The sequence below is a fragment of the Natrix helvetica genome, assembly GCF_964273705.1.
Source record: "Natrix helvetica genome assembly, chromosome: W".
NCBI classification, from domain to species: domain Eukaryota; kingdom Metazoa; phylum Chordata; class Lepidosauria; order Squamata; family Natricidae; genus Natrix; species Natrix helvetica.
This window is the reverse complement of record NC_138555.1, coordinates 45,149,630-45,169,680: the sequence shown is the minus strand read 5'-3', so window position 1 is coordinate 45,169,680 and position 20,051 is coordinate 45,149,630. Positions and strand designations below refer to the sequence as shown.

At 43.7% G+C, this 20,051-nt stretch overlaps 1 protein-coding gene across 4 annotated transcripts in view; it reads right to left on the bottom strand.

Annotated features, from left to right (window-relative positions):
• Positions 1–20,051, bottom strand: part of LOC309400494 (voltage-dependent calcium channel gamma-7 subunit) — a 198,997-nt gene that overhangs the window by 21,569 nt on the left and 157,377 nt on the right. For all 4 annotated transcript variants that reach the window (XM_081969021.1, XM_081969020.1, XM_081969022.1 and 1 more), the window contains one exon: positions 17,820–17,965. In XM_081969021.1, coding sequence (XP_081825147.1) covers positions 17,820–17,965 — 146 coding nt within the window. The remainder of the gene's footprint in view (positions 1–17,819; positions 17,966–20,051) is intronic.

The window sequence follows — 20,051 nt, the reverse complement described above, 5'->3', positions numbered from 1 at the left end:
TATCCTTAAGATCTTCATTTTCTGTCTCTGGTAGGTTCTGGAATCTGAGAAAAAAGGACATTCTTTCAAGTTCTATCTTTGCCATAAAATTTTCCAATTCTAAATTCCCCTTCCGGATTGCCTTAACCTCCTCCCCCAACCCAGCCGCCCCCTCCTCCAACACACAAATCTTTGTTTATTTTCTGTTATATGGTGTTATACACCTCTGAGTTCTTCTTTGAGATCTGTCACCTTTTTTTCAACTCATTTTGACCCCTCATAATTTCCTGAAACATTTGGGTAACAGATAAGTCTTTTGAGCTCTCTCCAGTCCCTTCTTGTTTTAACAAAGAAGTAATTTTCGTCTGATGCATAATTGGGCTGGAGGTGGCAGAAGTGGGAGCCGAGAATGACTTGCCCGTTAGTGGTTTTTTGGGCCGCATTTATCTGAGTTCAGAGATGGTATAAATCTTTTACAAAAGAAATGGCGTCAGTGGAGTGCGCAGCTGTGTCGATCCAAGGAGGCAGGCAAATTCAAAAGTGAAAAGTTAGTTCTCCATCTGATCGACTGTGTGGCTAACCAATAATAACAATAACAACAACAACAACAACAATACTAATACTAATACTAATACTACTACTAATAAAAAACACAGTCCGAGTATTCAGCACCGATATTTCAATGCAGTTTGGCATGGAAAAATGCGCCACTGTATCCATAAAAAGGGCCAACTAATTAAATGCAACGAAAATGAAGCCTACAAATACTTAGGCATTCTGCAGTTAACATCAAACATGGAGATAACATCAAACATGGAGAAGTAAAAACTATTGTCAGGAGAGAGTACACCAACAGAGTTAGGAAAATTTTGAAATCTAAATTAAATGGTGGAAATACAATCAAGGCCATAAATACCTGGGCAATACCAGTTATAAGATACACAGGTGGTATAGTTAACTGGACACAAGCTGATTTGGACATTTTGGACCGAAAAACCAGGAAACTAATGAATGCACTACAGTTTACATCCACGTGGTGACACTGATAGACTATACCTGCCCCGAAAATCAGGTGGCAGAGGATTATTACAAGTGAAGCAAATAGTTGAAGAAGAAAAACATGCACTGGCTGATTATTTAAAAGAAAGTCAAGAACATCTATTAATCGAAGTAAAGAACAAAAATCTACTGAAGGCCCAACAGACGAAACAAGAATACAGAAAAGATGTGATAAAATCAAGAATGGAGAGTTGGCAGAACAAAGCATTACATGGTCAATTTCTGGAAAAAATAAAAGATAAAGTGGACAGTGAAAAAACTTGGTTATGGTTAACAACAGGTACATTAAAGAAAGAAACAGAGTCACTAATCCTGGCTGCGCAAGAACAAGCTATCCGAACAAATGCCATTAAGGCCAAAATCGAAAAATCCTCTGATGATGTCAAATGCAGACTCTGCAAAGAAGTTGATGAAACTGTTGACCACATACTCAGCTGCTGTAAAAAAATCGCGCAGACTGATTATAAATTGCGGCACAATTCAGTAGCACAAATGATCCACTGGAATTTGTGCAAAAATTATAATATTAAAACAAAAACAAACTGGTGGGAACATAAGCCTGAAAAAGTCACCGAAAATCAGATGGTCAAGATCCTATGGGATTTTTATATACAAACAGACAAAATACTAGCGCATAACACACCAGACATCACACTGGTTGAGAAAAATAAGGTTACAATCATAGACATCGCAATACCAGGTGATAGCAGGGTCGACGAGAAGGAACATGAAAAAATCACGAAATACCAGGACTTAAAAATTGAAATTCAACGATTATGGCACAAACCAGCAGTGGTAATTCCAGTGGTAATCGGCACACTGGGTGCTATTCCAAAAGCACTGGAATTACATTTAAAACAGTTAAAACTTGACAAAATCACCATCAGTCAAATGCAAAAAGCTGCACTGCTTGGATCTGCACGTATATTACAAAAATATGTTACGACGTCCTAGGCCCCTAGGTGGTAATCAATGCCAAATCCAGCGAAACAACTGGCCGCTGTGATACAATCATATAATAATAATAATAATAATAATAATAATAATAATAATAATAATAATAATAATAATAATAATAATAATAATAATAATAATAATAATTCTCAGAGAAGCACACTGGGACTTGCAAGATTCTGTTATTATAGTTGTTCTAACAAAATTAGGTCTACTTTGTGTTTGTTTCTTAGTCTGCTCTACCATAATGGGCTGACCTAGGACTCTCACTGGCAATTCTAGGTTGTGTCTCCTCTTCCTCCTTCTTCCCACTCCCACTCCATTGGGGATCTCTCAACTTAAAACAGTATGAAATAAAGAACTATATGGGAAGACAACAAGCAGAAACCGCACCAGAGTGGAAAAAATCAGATTCTGCCATGATTGTGTAAATCACTAATTCCTGTAGAGCAGAACTGATAGTGGTTAGTTCCTAGAGCAACCATTCTCTGAGCAGGATGGTTTGTGTGTGTGTGTGGCATTGGAAAAGTGATTGAAACAGACTGGTAGAAGGAAACTGGCAAAGAAGCAACAAAGACCGGTTCAGCATCCTTCATTATTGGACATTGTATTGAGAAGAAGCAGAAGTGCTGCATCTTATGGTAAATATATCTTTTAGAATACTGTTAAAACTAAGTAGTGAAAAACAGTTCTTCTCCTTGAAATGAAATTGTGGGGTTCTGCTGTCCTCTCTTCTACCTTGTTTGAAGCCTGGGAACACTCTGGTGTCAAAAAGAATAAGTGTGCGTGCAGGGGGAAGGAGGGTTGGAGGTAACATGTGAAAAGAGGGACAGATATGACCACTGTTGTGACTACTGTAGAGTGAGAAAGTGGGCACCCCAGCATTAGCAAAACATACTTATGATCATCCCCATAACAGATGAGCAAGTTCTGCCTTCAAGGTAATGGGTAGTAAACAGATTTTATCTATACAGGTAGTCCACGACTTACAACAATTCATTTAGTGAACATTCAAAGCTACAACAACACTGAAAAAAGTGACTTATGACCATTTTTCACATATGCAACCATTTCAGGATCCCCGTGATCATGTGATCAGAATTCAGATGCTTGGTAACAGACTCATATTTATGACAGTTGCAGTGTCCCAGGGTCACGTGATCACCTTTTGTGATCTTCTGACAAGCAGAGTTAATGGGGAAGCCAGAATCACTAAACAACCATGTTACTAATTTAACTGTGGCAAGAAAGGTCATAAAATGGGGGGGGGGGGGGGACCTCACTTAACATCTGTCTTGCTTAGCAACAGAAATGTTGACCTCAACTGTGGTCATAAATTGAGGACTCCCTGTTAAGTCTATCCCCGTTAGGAGACTAGAGTTCAGCAGCGGAACGTAGTAACGAATAAGCCGTTGAATAGTCACTCACAGCCACCAAAGGTAAAACAAAGAATAGCTTTACTTGTGTAACAAAAATAGGATAAATAGTCTCCAAACAGACTATAAGCAGTCTTGACGTATATACAGTCTATTTACAACTCGTTGAAGTTATAGTTGCTCAACTCACAATTCACCATGTAGACAGGTAACTTAGTTACAGACTAGCCACCATCCAATACACGGTCTTCTCTTTAATACAAAGCTCATACAGTAACAGTCAGGAACAGTCAGGAACATCAGTAGCTATCAGGGAGGAAACCATAATGGTTCCTTTCTCCTTACATAGCTGCTTAAAGCAATTAGCATCCAATTACATCTCTCTAGCATTTAAAGTAACAGATACATTTGTTACAATCATGGCTTATATACATTGCCAAGCCAAGACTAGGGTTACATCCCTAACACACCCTAAATACCACGGGTGTCAAACTCAATTGCATCACGTGACATATCACAATGTTTTTTGCCTTTGCGGAGCTGGGGTGGGCGTGGCCTACGCATGATGCATCCAGCCCATGGGCCGCCAGTTTGACACCTCTGCTATATACTGTTAAATTTTTCTTGTCTGTTTGTCTGTAACCTTCAATTAGCTTGAACGATGCATCATAGTGCAAACATTTTTGAATCAGGGCACCTCAAATCTGCTAACTTAAAGCATGCATACAAAATCCAAAACCCATTACTCCCATATAATTAAACTTTCAAAGATCTTCACACTAGTTAGGGCAGCAATGTCGAACCTTTTTTGGCTCGCGTGCCATAAAGGGGGGGAGCTCAGGGGGGTCGTGCGCGGGCGTGCCGCACCCACAATGCAACACGCAACCCCACCAGTGTGCATGCACGCATGAGAGGCACTCCCCCCCATTTTCTGCATGCTTTTTTCGCCCTCCCCCGACTCCAGAGGCTTTATAGGAGCCTGGGGAGGGTGAAAACAGCCTCCCCCCCCCGGAGGCCCTCCGGAGGCTTCAGGGACCTTCAGGAGGCTTCCCTGAAGCCTCCGGAGGGCTTAAACCAGCCCTATGAGCAAACCGGACTTCCAGTTTGCTCATAGGGTCCTTTTTAGTCCTCCGGAGGCTTCAGGGAAGCCTCCTGAAGGTCCCTGAAGCCTCCGGAGGGCTTAAACCGACCATACGAGCAAACCGGAAGTCTGTTCCCGAACTTCCGGTTTGCCCTTAGGGCCGTTTTTTTGCGTTCCAGAGGCTTCAGGGAAGCTCCTGAAGCCTCCGGAGGTCCTCCGGGGTGGGGAGGCTCTTTTCACCCTCCCCAGGCTCCTATAAAGCCTCTGGAGCCTGGGGAGGGTGAAAAATGGCTTTAAAAAAAGCTGAACTCAGCTAGCCAGCGCGTGCATGCGCGGTGGCCAGCTGACAGGGCAACGCCTCGCGTGCCCTGACAAATGGCCCTGTGTGCCACCTGTGGCATAGGTTCGCCATCCCAGAGTTAGGGGATTCGAGGCTAAAAGATATAAAAAACGGTTGCAGGAATTGGGTATGTCTAGTTTAATGAAAAGGACTTGGTGTGACACAATAGCATTGTTCCAATATCTCAGGCGTTGTCACAAAGAAGAGGGATTCAAGCTATTCTCCAAAGCACCTGAGGGCAGGACAAGAAGCAATGGGTGGAAACTAATCAAGGAGAGATTAGCAATCTAGAACTAAGGAGAAATTTCCTGACAGTTAGAACAATTAAGCAGTGGAATGAATTGCCTCCAGGAGTTGTGGGTGCTCCAACACAGGAGGTTTTTAAGAAGAGACTAGAGAATAATTTGTCCGAAATGGTATAGGGTTTCCTGCCTGAGCAGGGGGTTGGACTAGAAGACTTCAAAGGTCCCTTCCAACTCTTTTATTCTGTTATTGTCTTTGTCTAGATGTATTCACAAAGTTAAAGCCACCACAGCATTCCTGCCGTTAGTTATGGTCACATGATCATGGTTTCCTTCCCCCCTCCCAATAATTTTATTAAAGATTATATCATGCAACTGCAAAATAAAGAAACATATTAAAATTTTAAATTTAAAAAATGCAGAGAAAAAAGGGGGAAGGGAAAGAGAAAGTAGAAAAAGAAATCATGCGATCATTATTTCCAGTGCTCCCTGCCGGCTTCCCACGGGGAAGCCAGGAGGAAGTCAGAGGTCGTTCCTGCCCCCATTGTTATTTAGCCTGCCTTTGGTTATTCTGTTTCTTTCTTTAGGTAAGGATGGGTTGTATACCTTAAGAGTACTGTTGCTGGATGCTTTTGGAACAAGAGGGAAACTACTGTTAGATGGGTACAGCTAACAATGACTTAATGGACAAGATAAGGACATTGTTTGGCCAAAGAGGAAAATTGTCAGAATATGATTCTGCTGTGATGAACAGAACTTGTCCTACACAGACCACCTCTGGAAGACATAAAGTGGCATTAAGAAGAGAGTTTTTCTTAGAAAAACTACAAGAGATGAGGTTCTAGGAGCTCAAAGGGGAGGACCATTAAAATATAAAGATAAAGAAATAACAATTCTTAAACAGATCCCAAAGAAAGTAAGAGATAACAGAAGGAAATATTCCTTCTTAGCAAAAAAATTATACAATAATGGGGTTTGGTTCAGGTAGCTGTTTCCAGAAGGCATGTTGATTTTTTGGGAGGGCAGCAGAATTAGAATGAACACAGTAGTGGAAGCAGAGGCTTTCACTAAAAAACACAGTGCTCTCTTAGGCGAAATGGGGGATGTTACACAAGAAACAAAGGAGGGAGGGGCTGAGGCTCAGCCTGTGGACGGGAGGGAGGATGCAACAACTAGAAGACTCAGATCACAAAAGTGATTTGAAACACTATTGCAATTGTTGTTACAATGTACCTTTACGGAAGTGATACAAAACAAATGATTGAAACATACTGATGATTTTGTGTTAAACTCAAAACTGCTAATACTTATGTAAATGTTGATATTTTTCTATCTTCGTTTGTAAAAGTTGCAAGACCTGGGGGGGCTTCTCCCCCCCCCACGATGTAGCTGTCAAAATGTTTTATAACCCTATAACCCCTTTTCCTTGTAAAATTTTTAAAACTAATAAAAAATTTGAACAATAAAAAAAAGAAGAGAGTTTACAGCAGAGGGTGCCATGCAGAAGACTCCTTTAAGCCTAGAGCAGGCCTGTCAAACCGGCAGCCCATAGGCCGGATACGTCAAATGCAGGCCACGCCCACCCCAGATCCGCAAACGCAAAAAACATCATGATATGTCACAATCTGGCCCATAACACGATCAAGTTTGACACCCGTGGCCTAGAGCCAGCCTTGTGTGTCCTTGTGAAGACAACACTGTCTTTTCCAACCCCTTTGAAATGCAAAAAAAGGTATTCCAAGCAATTTTTGTTGATCAGAAAGATTTCTCATTGTTTTATGTTTGTTTGTTTTATTGGATTTATATGCATTATAGAAATGGCTATTATATATTAATGTGTAAAAGCAAAAAGTTGAGGTTGGAGTGCTTTTATCTTGTATTGTGCTAAGAAGAATCGGAAGTCAATGCCCTTTTTTTTCCTCTTTCCCCTTGTATCTCACCCCTTTTCCCCACTCACTTCTCTTCCCTTAATTTCCCATTTTTCTTCTTTGCATTTTATATCACAAAACAAAATAAAAAATGTTTTTAAAAAAGAAATCAGGACATAATAATAATAATAATAATAATAATAATAATAATAATAATAATAATAATAATAATAATAATAATAAAAAAAATTTAATTTGTTAGCCGCTCCCTCTCCACAAGGGACTCGGGGCGACGTACAATAAGAGCACATACACATATACATAAAAACATACACATACACGCATACACATACATGGAGGAGGTAACAGTTATTAAATACATACAATAATAGTAAATAAAATTAACAATTAAAATACCCCAAATTAAAAAATTACAAATTTAAAAAAGACTGTCAGGAGGAATAGGATGAAACTACGGTTGAGCCAGGCCTGATAATTGAAAAAGGTGGGTCTTGAGCTTTACACGGAAGGAGCGGAGATCGGAAGTAATCCTGATGTCAAGGGGGAGGTCATTCCAAAGGGCTGGGCCCATCACAGAGAAGGCCCTGCTCCTGGGTGTCGCCCCCCGACACTGTTTAGTGGACGGCACCCGGAGAAGTCCCTCTCTGTGCGAGCGGATTGGTCGTAGGGATGTATGGGGCAGGATGCGATCCCGCAGGTAACTAGGTCCTGTGCCATGGAGCGCTTTGAAGATCGTAATCAAAACCTTGAAACGCACCCGATAGACCACAGGAAGCCAGTGCAGCTCGCGCAGGAGAGGTGTTACATGGGAGTACCTAGTACTCCCAATAATCACCCGCGCGGCCGCATTCTGGACCAACTCTCCGAGTGCATCTCAAGGGAAGCCCCATGTAGAGAGCATTGCAGTAGTCTAGGCGAGACGTCACCAGCGCATGGGTGACTGTGCGTAAGGCATCCCGGTCCAATAAGGGGCGCAATTGGCGCACCAGGCGGACCTGGTGGAACGCCCCCCTTGCCACGGCTGTTACATGGTCATCCATGGACAGCCGGGCATCCAGGAGGATGCCCAAATTGCGCGCCCGCTCCATGGGGGCCAGTTGCTCGCCCCCGATGGCCAGAGATGGAAGCAACTGGTTGAACCAGGGGGCCGGAAGCCACAGCCACTCCGTCTTGGAGGGGTTGAGTTTGAGTCGGTTGTCACCCATCCAGACCCGTACGGCTTCCAAGCACCGGGACATCATTTCGACGGCCTCGTTGGGGTGATTCGGGGTGGAAATGTACAGCTGAGTATCATCAGCGTACAGATGATATCCCACCCCAAAGCCACGGATGATCTCGCCCAGCGGTTTCATGTATGTGTTGAACAGGAGTGGCGAGAGGACTGACCCCTGTGGCACCCCACAAGTGAGGGGGCTCAGGGTCGATCTCTGCTCCCCTGCCAACACATGTTGCGTCCGGCCGGAGAGGTAGGAGCCGAACCACCGTAAAACGGTGCCCCTAACCCCCAACCCCTCCAGCCGGTGCAACAGGATACCATGGTCGATGGTATCGAAAGCCGCCGAGAGATCTAATAGGACCAGGATAGAGGAACAACCCCTATCTCTGGCCCTCCAGAGATCATCAACCAACGCGACCAAGGCCGTCTCCGTGCTGTGCCCGGGTCGGAAGCCGGACTGGCGTGGGTCTAGATAATCATTTTCCTCCAGGTGACGTGGAAACTGTTGGGCCACCACACTCTCTACAACCTTCGCTAAGAAGGGAAGGTTGGAGACTGGACGATAATTGGCTAGCTCCGTTGGGTCCAGGGAAGGCTTCTTGAGTAAGGGTCTCACAACCGCCTCTTTCAAGGCGGCCGGCAGAGACCCCTCGCCCAACGAAGCATTCACTAGGCCCAGGAGCCAGTCGCGTGTAACCTCCCAGGATGCCAGTACAAGCCAGGAGGGACACGGGTCCAATAAACATGTGGTAGGTCGCAGACGTCCACGTAACCTGTCCAAATCCTCGATGGCAACCGAGTCAAACTCCTCCCAGAATGGTCTCTCAAGACTCGCCTCGGGCGTCTCCACTAGCCCACTGAAAGGGACCCATTCCCTCCGGATTTGAGCGATTTTATCCTGCAGATATTTCCCAAATTCCTCTGCCCTGCCCTGTAGAGGGGCTTCCCGCGGCCTCTGAGACAGAAGGGAGCGGGTCACCCGGAACAGGGCGGCAGGGCGGTTATCTGCGGACGCAATAAGAGCGGCACAATGTCGACGTTTGGCCGCTCTTAATGCCACAAGGTACGTCCTTAAGTAGGTTCATACCTGTGCTCGGTCAAATTCGGAGCGGGAGGATCTCCAACGACTCTCTAGGTGTCTCTTGTGGCGTTTCATCACCCTTAGCTCCTCGGTAAACCAAGGGGCCAGGGTGGTTCGTTGCCGCAGGAGAGGCCGCAAAGGCGTCACTCGGTCTAGGGCCCCGGCAGTCGCACTATTCCATGCGGCTACCAGGTCCTCTACCCGGGGGCGGGTCAGGTCTACAGGAGGTGGCCCAAGCTCCGTCTGGAACTTATCCGGTTCCATCAGGCGCTTGGGGCGGAACCATCTAATGCCTTCCGGCTCCGCCTCCCCGCAGCGGGGGGTAGCACCAGGGAAGTCAAGTCGGAGAAGTGAGTGATCTGACCATGACAGGGGAGTGATAGTTAAATCCCCTATTCCCAGATCACTCGTCCACTGGCCAGAGACAAAAACGAGGTCCAGCATGTGGCCTCCCTCATGAGTAGGGCCCTGAATTAATTGAGTCAGGTCCATGGCTGTCATGGAAGTCATGAACTCCCGAACCCCCTCGGACGCTTCTCCCATCGACGGCAGGTTGAAATACCCCATCACTAAAAGTTTGGGGGTCTCAACCGCCACCGATGCGATCAGCTCGAGGAGTTCAGGCAGGGCCGCTGATGTATAGCGAGGAGCCAGGTATACTATCAGCAGGCCCAACTGTCTCCCTGGGCCCCATCTCACGACAAGGGACTCACACCCGGATGTCTGCGGCACAGTGAACTGTGGCCATGTTATTTTCTGCAAAGGTAATCTCCTTGTTCACATTTTCACTGTCACTCATGTCTTAGTCACATCATTCAATTACTGCAATGTTCTGGGGCTACCCTTGAAGACTATCGGGAAGCTACACGTGGTCCATAATGCAGTGGTGTTCTGGATGCCCTGCAGTTCACCCATGTTACGCTACAGGTAGTCCTCTACATACAATCACAATTGGGACCAGAATTTTCATTGCTAAGCAAGCTACTTGTTAAGTGAGTCCTGCCCACTTTTGCCCCAGTTGCTGAGTAGATCACCTCAGTCATTAAGTGAATCCAACTTCCCCCATTGACTTTGCTTGTTGGAAGCTGGCTGGGAAGGTCACAAATGGTGATTATATGCAACTGTCATAAATACATGCAGGTTGTCCTGAATTTTGATCATGTGACCATGGGAATGCTGCAATGGTCTTAGATATAAGGATTGGCCATAAGTAACTATTTTCAATGCCAGTGTAACTTCATCTCTAAACGAATGTTTGCAAGTTGAGGAGTACTTGTACAGTATTGCTGTGTGAGCTGCACTGGCTCCCAGTTGCTTTTCAGGTGCAATTCAAGGTGCTGGTTATCACCTTTAAAACTCTATGTAGCACAGGGCCAGGTCATTTGCAGGACCACTTCTCTCTGTGAGTATCTGCCTGTCCCACTAGGTTAAATAGGGTGGGCACGCTCCAGTTCCCTTCCCTTAGATGCTGTCATTTGATGGAACCTTAGAGGCGCACCTTCCCTATAGCTGCCCAAGACTTTTGGAATAGTCTCCCACCTGAAATTCAAGGATTCCCTATGAGAAGACAGAGCTATTTTCCAATGTCTCAGGGGCAGCCACAAAGAAGAGGGGGTCAACCTATTCTCCGAAGCACCTGAAGGCAGGAGAAGAAGCAATGGATGGAAGGAGAGAAGCAACCTAGAACTAAGGAGAAATTTCCTGACAGAAGAATTAATCAGTGGAACGACTTGCCTCCAGAAGTTGTAGGTGCTTCATCACTGGAGGTTTTTAAGAAGAGATTGGACAACCATTTGTCTGAAATGGTATAGGGCAGCGATGGCAAACCTTTTTTGGCTCGCATGCCGTAAGGGGGGGAGTGCAGGGGGGGTCATGCGCGGGCGTGCCGCACCCATAATGCAATGTGCGACACCCCCCATGCGCATGCACGGATGAGAGGGGCTCCCCCCCATTTTTTGCATGCTTTTTTCGCCCTCCCCAGGCTCCAGAGGCTTTATAGGAGGCTGGGGAGGGTGAAAACAGCCCTCCCCGCCCCCCCCCCCGGAGGCCATCTGGAGGCTTCAGGGATCTTCAGGAGGCTTCCCTGAAGCCTCCTTAGGGCAAAAAATGACCATACGAGCAAACTGGAAGTCCATTCCCGAACTTCAGGTTTCCCCATAGGGCCGTTTTTTTGCACTCCGGAGGCTTCAGGGAAGCTCCTGAAGCCTCTGGAGGGCTTCCGGGGGGGTGGAGGAGGCTCTTTTCACCCTCCCCAGGCTCCTATAAAGCCTCTGGAGCCTGAGGAGGGCAAAAAATGGCTTTAAAAAAAGCTGAACTCAGCTGGCCAGCACGTGCATGCCCTGACAAATGGCTCCGCATGCCACAGGTGGCACGCGTGCCATAGGTTCGCCATTCTGGGTATAGGGTTTCCTGCTCCAAGGTCCCTTCCAACTGTTATTCTGTTATTCCAAACTTTGGGCTATATATTTATGACGGTTGCAATGTCCCAGGGTCCTGTGATCACCTTTTGCAACCTTTTGACAAGCAAAGTCAATAGGGAAGCCAGATTCACTTAACAACTTTGTTACTAACTTAACAACTGCAGTGGTTCACTTAACAACAATGGCAAGAAAGATCATAAAATGGTGCAAAACTCACTTAACAGCTGTCTCACTTAGCAACATAAATTTGTGGCTCAATTATGGTCATAAGACAAGGACTACCTGTATTGTTTGTTATAAGCCACTTTGGATTGATGTGTGAGATAGGCAGCCATATAAGTTCCTTAAATTAATAAATAAATTTAAAACACTTTGGCTGCACTTTTAAAAATTACTCTGTATCCTGCCACCATTTCTCTGTGTGCACTTGTCAGGTTCATCATTTAAAGATATTATTCTTTCTCTGAGGAGAGTTGAGCAATCGACTTACAAGATTAAAGAAAAATGCAGGTTTGTACAAGTTAAAAGTTAAAAGGAGTCTGCACATCATAGTCATAAGTCATGGCAGTCTTAAAGCGGGTTATGTGACCAATCCAATTTTCCAACCTTTTTTGTAGTGATTGTTAAGCAAACATCACAATCGTTAAGCAAACCAATAGTTCCTTATGGGCTGGTTTTACTGAAACCCAGAAGCAAATGCCAGGTTTTTGGCAAAAACATCATACATGTGGTCATATGAGCACGGGATTCTGCAAATGGCTGTAAATGCAGTCTGGTTGCTGAGTGCCTAAAATGTGGTCACATGAGTGCAGGGGAAGTGGCTGTGGGAACTTCTGAACCAGGCGTGGTGTATTGTAACTTCAAATGGTCACTAAGCAACTGGTCGTAAGTTAGGACTACCTGTATCTCCATAGCTACCATTTCTCTTGGAAGGAATGGCCAGAACAACAACAACAAAAAGCTGAGGATGACAGGCCCAGAAGACAGGAACTCATTTCATCTCATTACAAGCTACCCACTGTGGTGTCCAGGATGCTACAAATTTGCCTGAAATGAATCAGAGTGGCAACATTGTATGTTGTGCTCTACAAGCCAGAAGAGGAACAACAATGTGTAGGGATAGAGGAAAGGTTACGTAAAGACATGCGCAGCAAACTGTTGCTATATGCTCTTTGCTTTGCTTGTAAAAACTGTATAAAATAATAAACTCTGCAAAAGGCAGACAGACATTTTGGATGAACCCTGTGATGTCTGGTCTCTGAATCCATCATCTGGAGCCCGAAGCGGGACACCCTCCGGGGGAAGCAACAGCCAACGTACTTACCTTCGTCTGGAATAGACCCCAAGGTGCACCTTCATCCTTTAGGACCCCTCAGAGGTAAATATGGGTTACAATCTGTCTCACCCACAGCAACAACATGTGTAGGAACTTTGATTCCTGTTACAGAAGCCAGGTGTTACAGCACCTGAGGCAGACATAAGGAAGCTGGTTGGGGAGATAGGGAAACATTGTCCCTGGTATCCAGAGCGTGGGACATTCCGTTTATGAGATTGGACAAGGATAGGGTATACTTTACATCTTGAACCCTGGGCTCCAGTACAGATATTACAGCTATGGTTTCAATGCCGTCACGCAGTGGAAAAATTTGGCTCTGATGTTTTGGCAGGACAACAATTGACCACAAAACCTCCGCCTGATTATGATCAAGTAAAAATTATTCCCCCGAAATCATCTTCAATTGAACCTTCAGCTCCTCATGGAGAGGTTAATTCTTCTGCTTCTCCACAGTCATTGTACACCCCCATGAGGCAAATTTTAGAGGAACAATTAGAAAAAAAAAAAAAGGGGGGGGGGGTTATAGAAGAAACTGCTGATATGTTGTCCGTTGTTCACCTAATTCGATTCCACAAGATCATGAAGTAATTGATTTAAAGGATTGTTTTTTCTCTATTCCCTTCTGCCCCCCTGACCAGGAAAAGTTTGCATTTATTGTGCCTGCAGTAAATCATTCAGAACCTAATAAACGTTATCACTGGACTGTTTTGCCACAGGGAATGTTAAATAGTTCTACGTTGTATCAGCTTTATGTTGCTGCTGCTTTAAATCCTTTTTGCAAGCGGCATCCATTGGCCTTGGTATATGATTATATGGATTATATTTTAATTGGAGCCCCAAAGATACAACCTAATTGGCTTTCAGAAATACAAAATGATTTAGGTGTCTATGGATTAGATTGCCCTGGAAAAAAATAAAACTGCATTGTCCTTATCTTTATTTGGGACATAAGATGTTGCAATCTTTTTCTGCTCCGTTTTTTCCTTGCTTAAACTTACACAAAGGTATTTTGTGGATTGATTTACAGCAGTTGTTGGGGACCCTTAATTGGGGTTGTCCGTATTTTTCTTTGCCGACATATTTACTTAGTCCCTTATTTGATTTATTGACCAAAGGAAAACAACCTGGAGATTTTATTACAGTTTGTTTTGCAGCCCTTGCCACAGTTGAGAAAATTAATTATCTTTTGAGCATTCAGTTTGTGGATCGTATCCCTCATAGAGACTGTCAGCTAAGTCTTTTGGTGTTTCCTACTAGTAAGCTGCCTACGGGTGAATTAATAACTTTAGGACGCAATCGAGCTTGCCGTAGAAATGGGACCGACTTAATTAATATTATTCTTCCTATTCCAAAATCTGATTTTCAATTTTATTTTCAGAATAACTTATCTCTTCAGTGTGCTTTAACTGACTATGTGGGCTGTATTGCATATCATTTGCCTAAAGATCCTTGGTTTGTGTGTTTAATGACTTCTTCTTTTACTGTTCATCCATTGCTTTCGTCTTTTCCGCTTTCGCAAGCTCCTACTGTTTTTTCAGGTGGAGGGTGAATGAGAGGAGCAATTGCTTACAAGGATTCTCATGATAATACCTGGAAAGTGTCCTACACTGCAATACAGTCGTCCCCGCAATGCTTAGAATTGTTTGCTGCTATTTTAGCTTTCTATACCTTTTCTCAACAGCTTTTTAATTTAATTTCTGATTCTCATTATGTGTGTCAACTTATTTTTAATCTTCCAGGTGTTTATATCACACCCAGGATTGACTCCAATCTCATGGCTTTGTTTTTAACTTTGCAGCAACTACTAAAAGACCGAAAGCATTTATACTTTGTTTCCCACATAAGCAGTCACTCGTCTCTTCCTGGACCTCTTTCTGAAGGCAACAATCAGGCTGACGCTGCTGTCGATGTTTTACCTACGTTGTTTTCAGATCCATTCTTTAGTCACTCTTTTTTTCATCAAAATGCCAGGGGGCTGGCACAAGCTTGCCATATTCCACTCGACCAGGCTAGACAGATTGTTTCATCCTGTCTCCAATGTTTTGGGCCATCCCCCTCAGGGTACACAGGTGTTACTCCCCGTGGTTTTGCCTCTAATCAACTATGGCAAATGTATGTCACCCATGTTCCCTCTTTGGCTCCCTGGAAGTATATTCTTCTATCTCTGGATACCTATTCAGGGGCGCTTTGGGCCACACCTCAACATGGGGAAACAGCTAATCATGTTATTTTTCATCTTTTTTTCAGCCATTACTGCCTTGGGGCAAACCCTCCTCTTTAAAAACTGATAACGGCCTGGCCTATTCTTCATCGGCCTTTTTGCAATTTTGTACAACCTGGAATATTGTCCTTACTCATGGGCTACCCTATAATTCCACAGGTCAAGCCATCGTGGAACAGGCTAATCGGTCCTTTAAGGACTGTCTTCACAAACAAATAAAAAAGGAGGGCTCCCGGATACCTAATTTGTCGTGGGTAACACAACAGGTTAAAAAAGTATTATTTACCTTAAATCAATTGAATGTCTCCATTCAAAATTTGACCCCTCTAGTATATTATCAGGCTTTACCAGACAAAACATGGTGTCAGGCCTGCAGTTATATTCCTTTTAGGATCTTTGGCCTGCCACACTCTCTCTCTTTCTTTACTATGCTGTTTCATTAGTGGGGAATTGGGAGGGAGAATAGTAAGGGGTAGAATTGTAGAATGTGTTTGTTTTCAAAATAAAAAAATTCTTTCTAGAAATTAAGGTTATCTTTTGTCTCCGCACCTCTGCACCGGAACTAGATGGGTGGAAATGCCAGCATGGCAGAGGAAGATTGGACCATGTGATAGACTTGTGGGTGTGGGGCCAAGGTTTTGAACTTTCAACTGGGTGGAAACTCAGCAAGCTTTCAGATTCGGGTTTCCACAGTTTGTACCAACATGTCTCTCTTATTAAATTGGAACTTTGATGAAACCTGTGCCTTGAACTCTGATTTAATTCTGGATGATATTTGGAACGCTGACACATGGTTAAGGCCGGTCCCTCTGATTACTGGGGATGGGGATATGCTGCTGTGCTTGCTCCTACAGGACCCTTGTGGATTCCAGCACGTTGTGTTCATCCAGCTAAGGATGTCGTGGCACCAGTCCCCCAATCCACTACCAGAAATGGCCAAGGTGACTCTTTAGACGGCACAGTGGCCAATACGATCTCAGCGGACCAGCTGTCCAGTGACGTGGGGAGACGTGAAAAACCTAACCACCAAAGCGCAGGCAGTGTTGCAACAGCAACAAGTGGAGCAGACACCCGAGAACATATGCACTGCCATTTTTACGGTTTTAACTGCCAATTCCTTAGCCATCATTTGTTTATCTTTGATTGTTAATTGCTGCCCTTTAGCGACAGCAGCTGTCATCTCACCCAAACACTCGCTTGAACAATGAATGAAGCAAAACCTATGGGTGCAGCTAGCTAACATCACACAACATGATGTCCTTTGCTTATCTTAATTGTATGATACGGAAAATTTGCTTTCTATATGCTTGGTCCCTGTTTCCTTCCCTTTGCAATATATGTATCACAGCTTTTCACCCTAAAACCCTTCCACACTGCCTCAGGGTCAGGTATATGCCCTGTATAAGCAACTGCAAGGATGTTCCTCTCCTGATTATGACCCTTTTACTAACCCCTCTTACGATACCTTGTCTAACAAAATAGAAAAGAGTGTGATGTAAGGATAGAGGAAAGGTTACATAAAGACATGCGCAGCAAACTGCCATGATCTCAGTAGCTGTTTACCTCAAATACCTATGAGCTCACCTAATTAACAGCACCAGGCAGTACCGGGAACCATCTGGATATGTGAGCCTCTACCCTGGGTGGGATGTTCTTAGAGATTGACAAGGAGAATATGTCAATTACAATGCTGTTGCTATATGCTCTTTGCTTTGCTTGTAAAAACTGTATAAAAGAATAAACTCTGCAAAAGACAGACGGACATTTTGGATGAACCCTGTGATGTCTGGTCTCTGAATCCATCAACAATGTAGTGGCGTGATACAAACAAAGACTTGCTTGTGGACCTATTATTAGCCTAAAAGTGACTGTGGCAGGCGAGAGTGACTTAAGACACTGTGGTTCATCTTAAAGTCCATAGGTCAGATTCTAAAATGCTGTCCCACACTGTTCAGAAATCCTTCTTGTTGCAATTCTAATGTGGATATTTTTGGCAGCTACATCACACATGAGACATTTCCAACCATCTGGTAGGTAGAGGAGGCAAGCAATTAGCAATAGCAATAGCACTTAGACTTACTGTATATACCGCTTCATAGTGCTTTACAGCCCTCTCTAAGTGGTTTACAGAGTCTGGGTCCTCATTTTACTGACCTCGGAAGGCTGAGTCAACCTTGAGCTTGGTGAGAGTCGATCTGCCAAACTGCTGGCAGCTGGTGATCAGCAGAAGTAGCCTGCAATACTGCCCTCTAACCACAGTGCCACCGCGGCTCTTCTGCTCCAACCCTAAGCCTGGAAAATGCTATTTGAGGCACACTGGATTCACACATTGCAGTGAGCCATGATTTTTAAAATCACACTTTGACAGCTGAAACCTTTTCCTCTCTTGTAACTCGTAGAATCATCCAAGTAGTGTGCTGATATAACAACAATGCGGACAAGCTAAATTGGGGGACTTTAGAAAATATTATAAGTCACAACGGCAAATGCCCTGACACATAGTTCATTGTGTTCACACAACCCATGAAGCCCAAACCAAACTAATCGCATTTTGTATGATATGAAGGGAACCTAACAATGAGTGGTGCCTGCTGGAATTGAAAGGTTTTGTATTCTCTTCTGTACCTCTTTGAGCAAGAAAGAAGAGGCAGCAAATGCGAAGGACCATCCATAGCGATACTGGAAATACTGCTCTGAGCCACTGGGACGGTTCATCACTTCGTCATTGATGCTGGAGATGTACAGGACCAAGCCCACCACAAGGGACAGCCCTGAAGAAGAGCAGAGAAGACATAGGTTGGGATTGGGAGAAGAAACACAAGGTAAAAGGGGTGTTATCTCACTTCTACCAACTTCCAGGTAAGTCTAAAGGTGATGGTTTGTAGAAGCTTCATTTGGCGTTGAATTGTGGTCCAATCTCGCAACTGTTCCTCAGCCAACCAAAGGTCTTCCATGTTTAGCTTTGTGGGGAGATTGCTCCTTGGCAGATAATGCTCCCCCCTCCCATCCCCATTGTTATATTCCTTTCCTCTCAATGAGAACTTTTGCTCTGGATCACAATGGTGCTCTCAAACTGTAGGTTGGATGCTGTCCTCAAAAAATAGCCAAAGAGCCACTGAAAATCAAGGACGCTTCCTGTCTCCTGCACAGCCCCAAGCTCAGTTTCATTTCTTGGCCAAGACAGCATGTAGCATAGAAACAAAAACATATACAGATGGTGATTACAGTGCAGGGCAGCATACCGCTGTACAGATTTGTGGAGCAGCTTTATGGATTTCTACCACTTTCTTTTCAATGCCAACATTGCACTGTAGAGTTAGTGTTAAAATTACCCCTGGCAATGTCTTGAAACTACTGATCTTCAGCATCCTTTGGTACTCCTGCACCAGAGAAGTGCAATTTGGACTCACTGCTTCTTTCCTGAAATTCTTCACAGGGCTACACTTTAGGTCCTATTGTCTTGGGGGTCCATATTCAGGGGTGACAATTAATTCTAGAGGCAATATCCCACAGGTGTTTTTTTCCAAAGGGCAACTGGACTTTTTTGTTTTTTTGGTTGAAAACATTCGCTTCTCATGCAAGAAGCTTCTTCAGTACTAACTGAACTGAGTTAGAACGGAAGAAGCTTCTTGGATGAGAAGCGAATGTTTTCAAACAAAAAACAAAAAAGTCCAGTTGCTTTTTGGAAAAAAGCACCTGTGGGGCGACCATGACCTGGATGATTGAGAATCTCCATGGACATCTAGAGGCAATACTGCTTATTCTGCTTGCCCTTTCCTCTTGCTTCAGGCATAGATGTTACCTAGACTTATGAAAAGAATAGAATACTTTATTTGGCCAAGTGTAATTAGACAGAAATTTGTCTCTGGCACAGAAGCTTTCAATGTACATGCAAAGCAACAGAATAATAATAATCATAATATCCCCAAAATGTTGGAAATGCGAATCAATACACGGAACATATTACCATTTATGGTGGACCTGTGAGGAGGCTAAAAAGTTTTGGAAAAAGATCAAAAATTGGCTGGAGGCAATAACAGGGGTTAAAATAGAATGAAAACCTGAAATTATTTTATTAGGAATAATGTCTGCGAAATACAAAAAAGAAATCCAGTATTTAATACTACATATAATTACGGCGGCAAGGATTGCCTTTGCCCAGAAATGGAAAAACAAATTAACTCCAAGCGAAGATGAAATAATAAGAAAGGTTATGGATTGTGCTGAAATGGACAAACTAACTAAAGAAATTTAAGGAAAAGAAGAATCAGAATTCTACCAGATATGGGATAAATGGTATAGGTGGATGGAGGAAAGAAACAAGAATCAATGAAGCAATATAACGAAACTCAAAAATAATAGTTATGAGTAAAATAAGAGAGTTAAGAATGGTGAAATCCAAATGAAATACAATAGAAGGGGAAATAATATAAGGTGAGCGGTATTGATTGATAATTGCTATTAGAAAGAACAGGAAGTTCCTGTTTGTATTGCATTGTGTAGATGTGGTGTACGTCTAAGTTTTGTGTGTGTGTATTTTACATGTTTGTTAACAAGATTGAAGGAAAAAATAATAATAATCATAATATGATACCAATAAGAGGGGATAGTAGAGAAGATGAGAAGAAGAAGAATGCTATAGCCATACAACATGGGTAAATATACTTAGACATAAAACAATACTGTGAGGATTAGGTGTTCAGTGGAGTGACGGCACGAGGGAAAAAATTGTCCCTGTCTCTAGTTGTTTTGGCATGTAATGTCCTATAGCACTGTGCTGAAGAGAGGAGTTGAAACAGTTTATGTCCAGGATGTGAGTGGTCTGTAGATATTTCCTCAGCCCTCCTTCTGACTCAC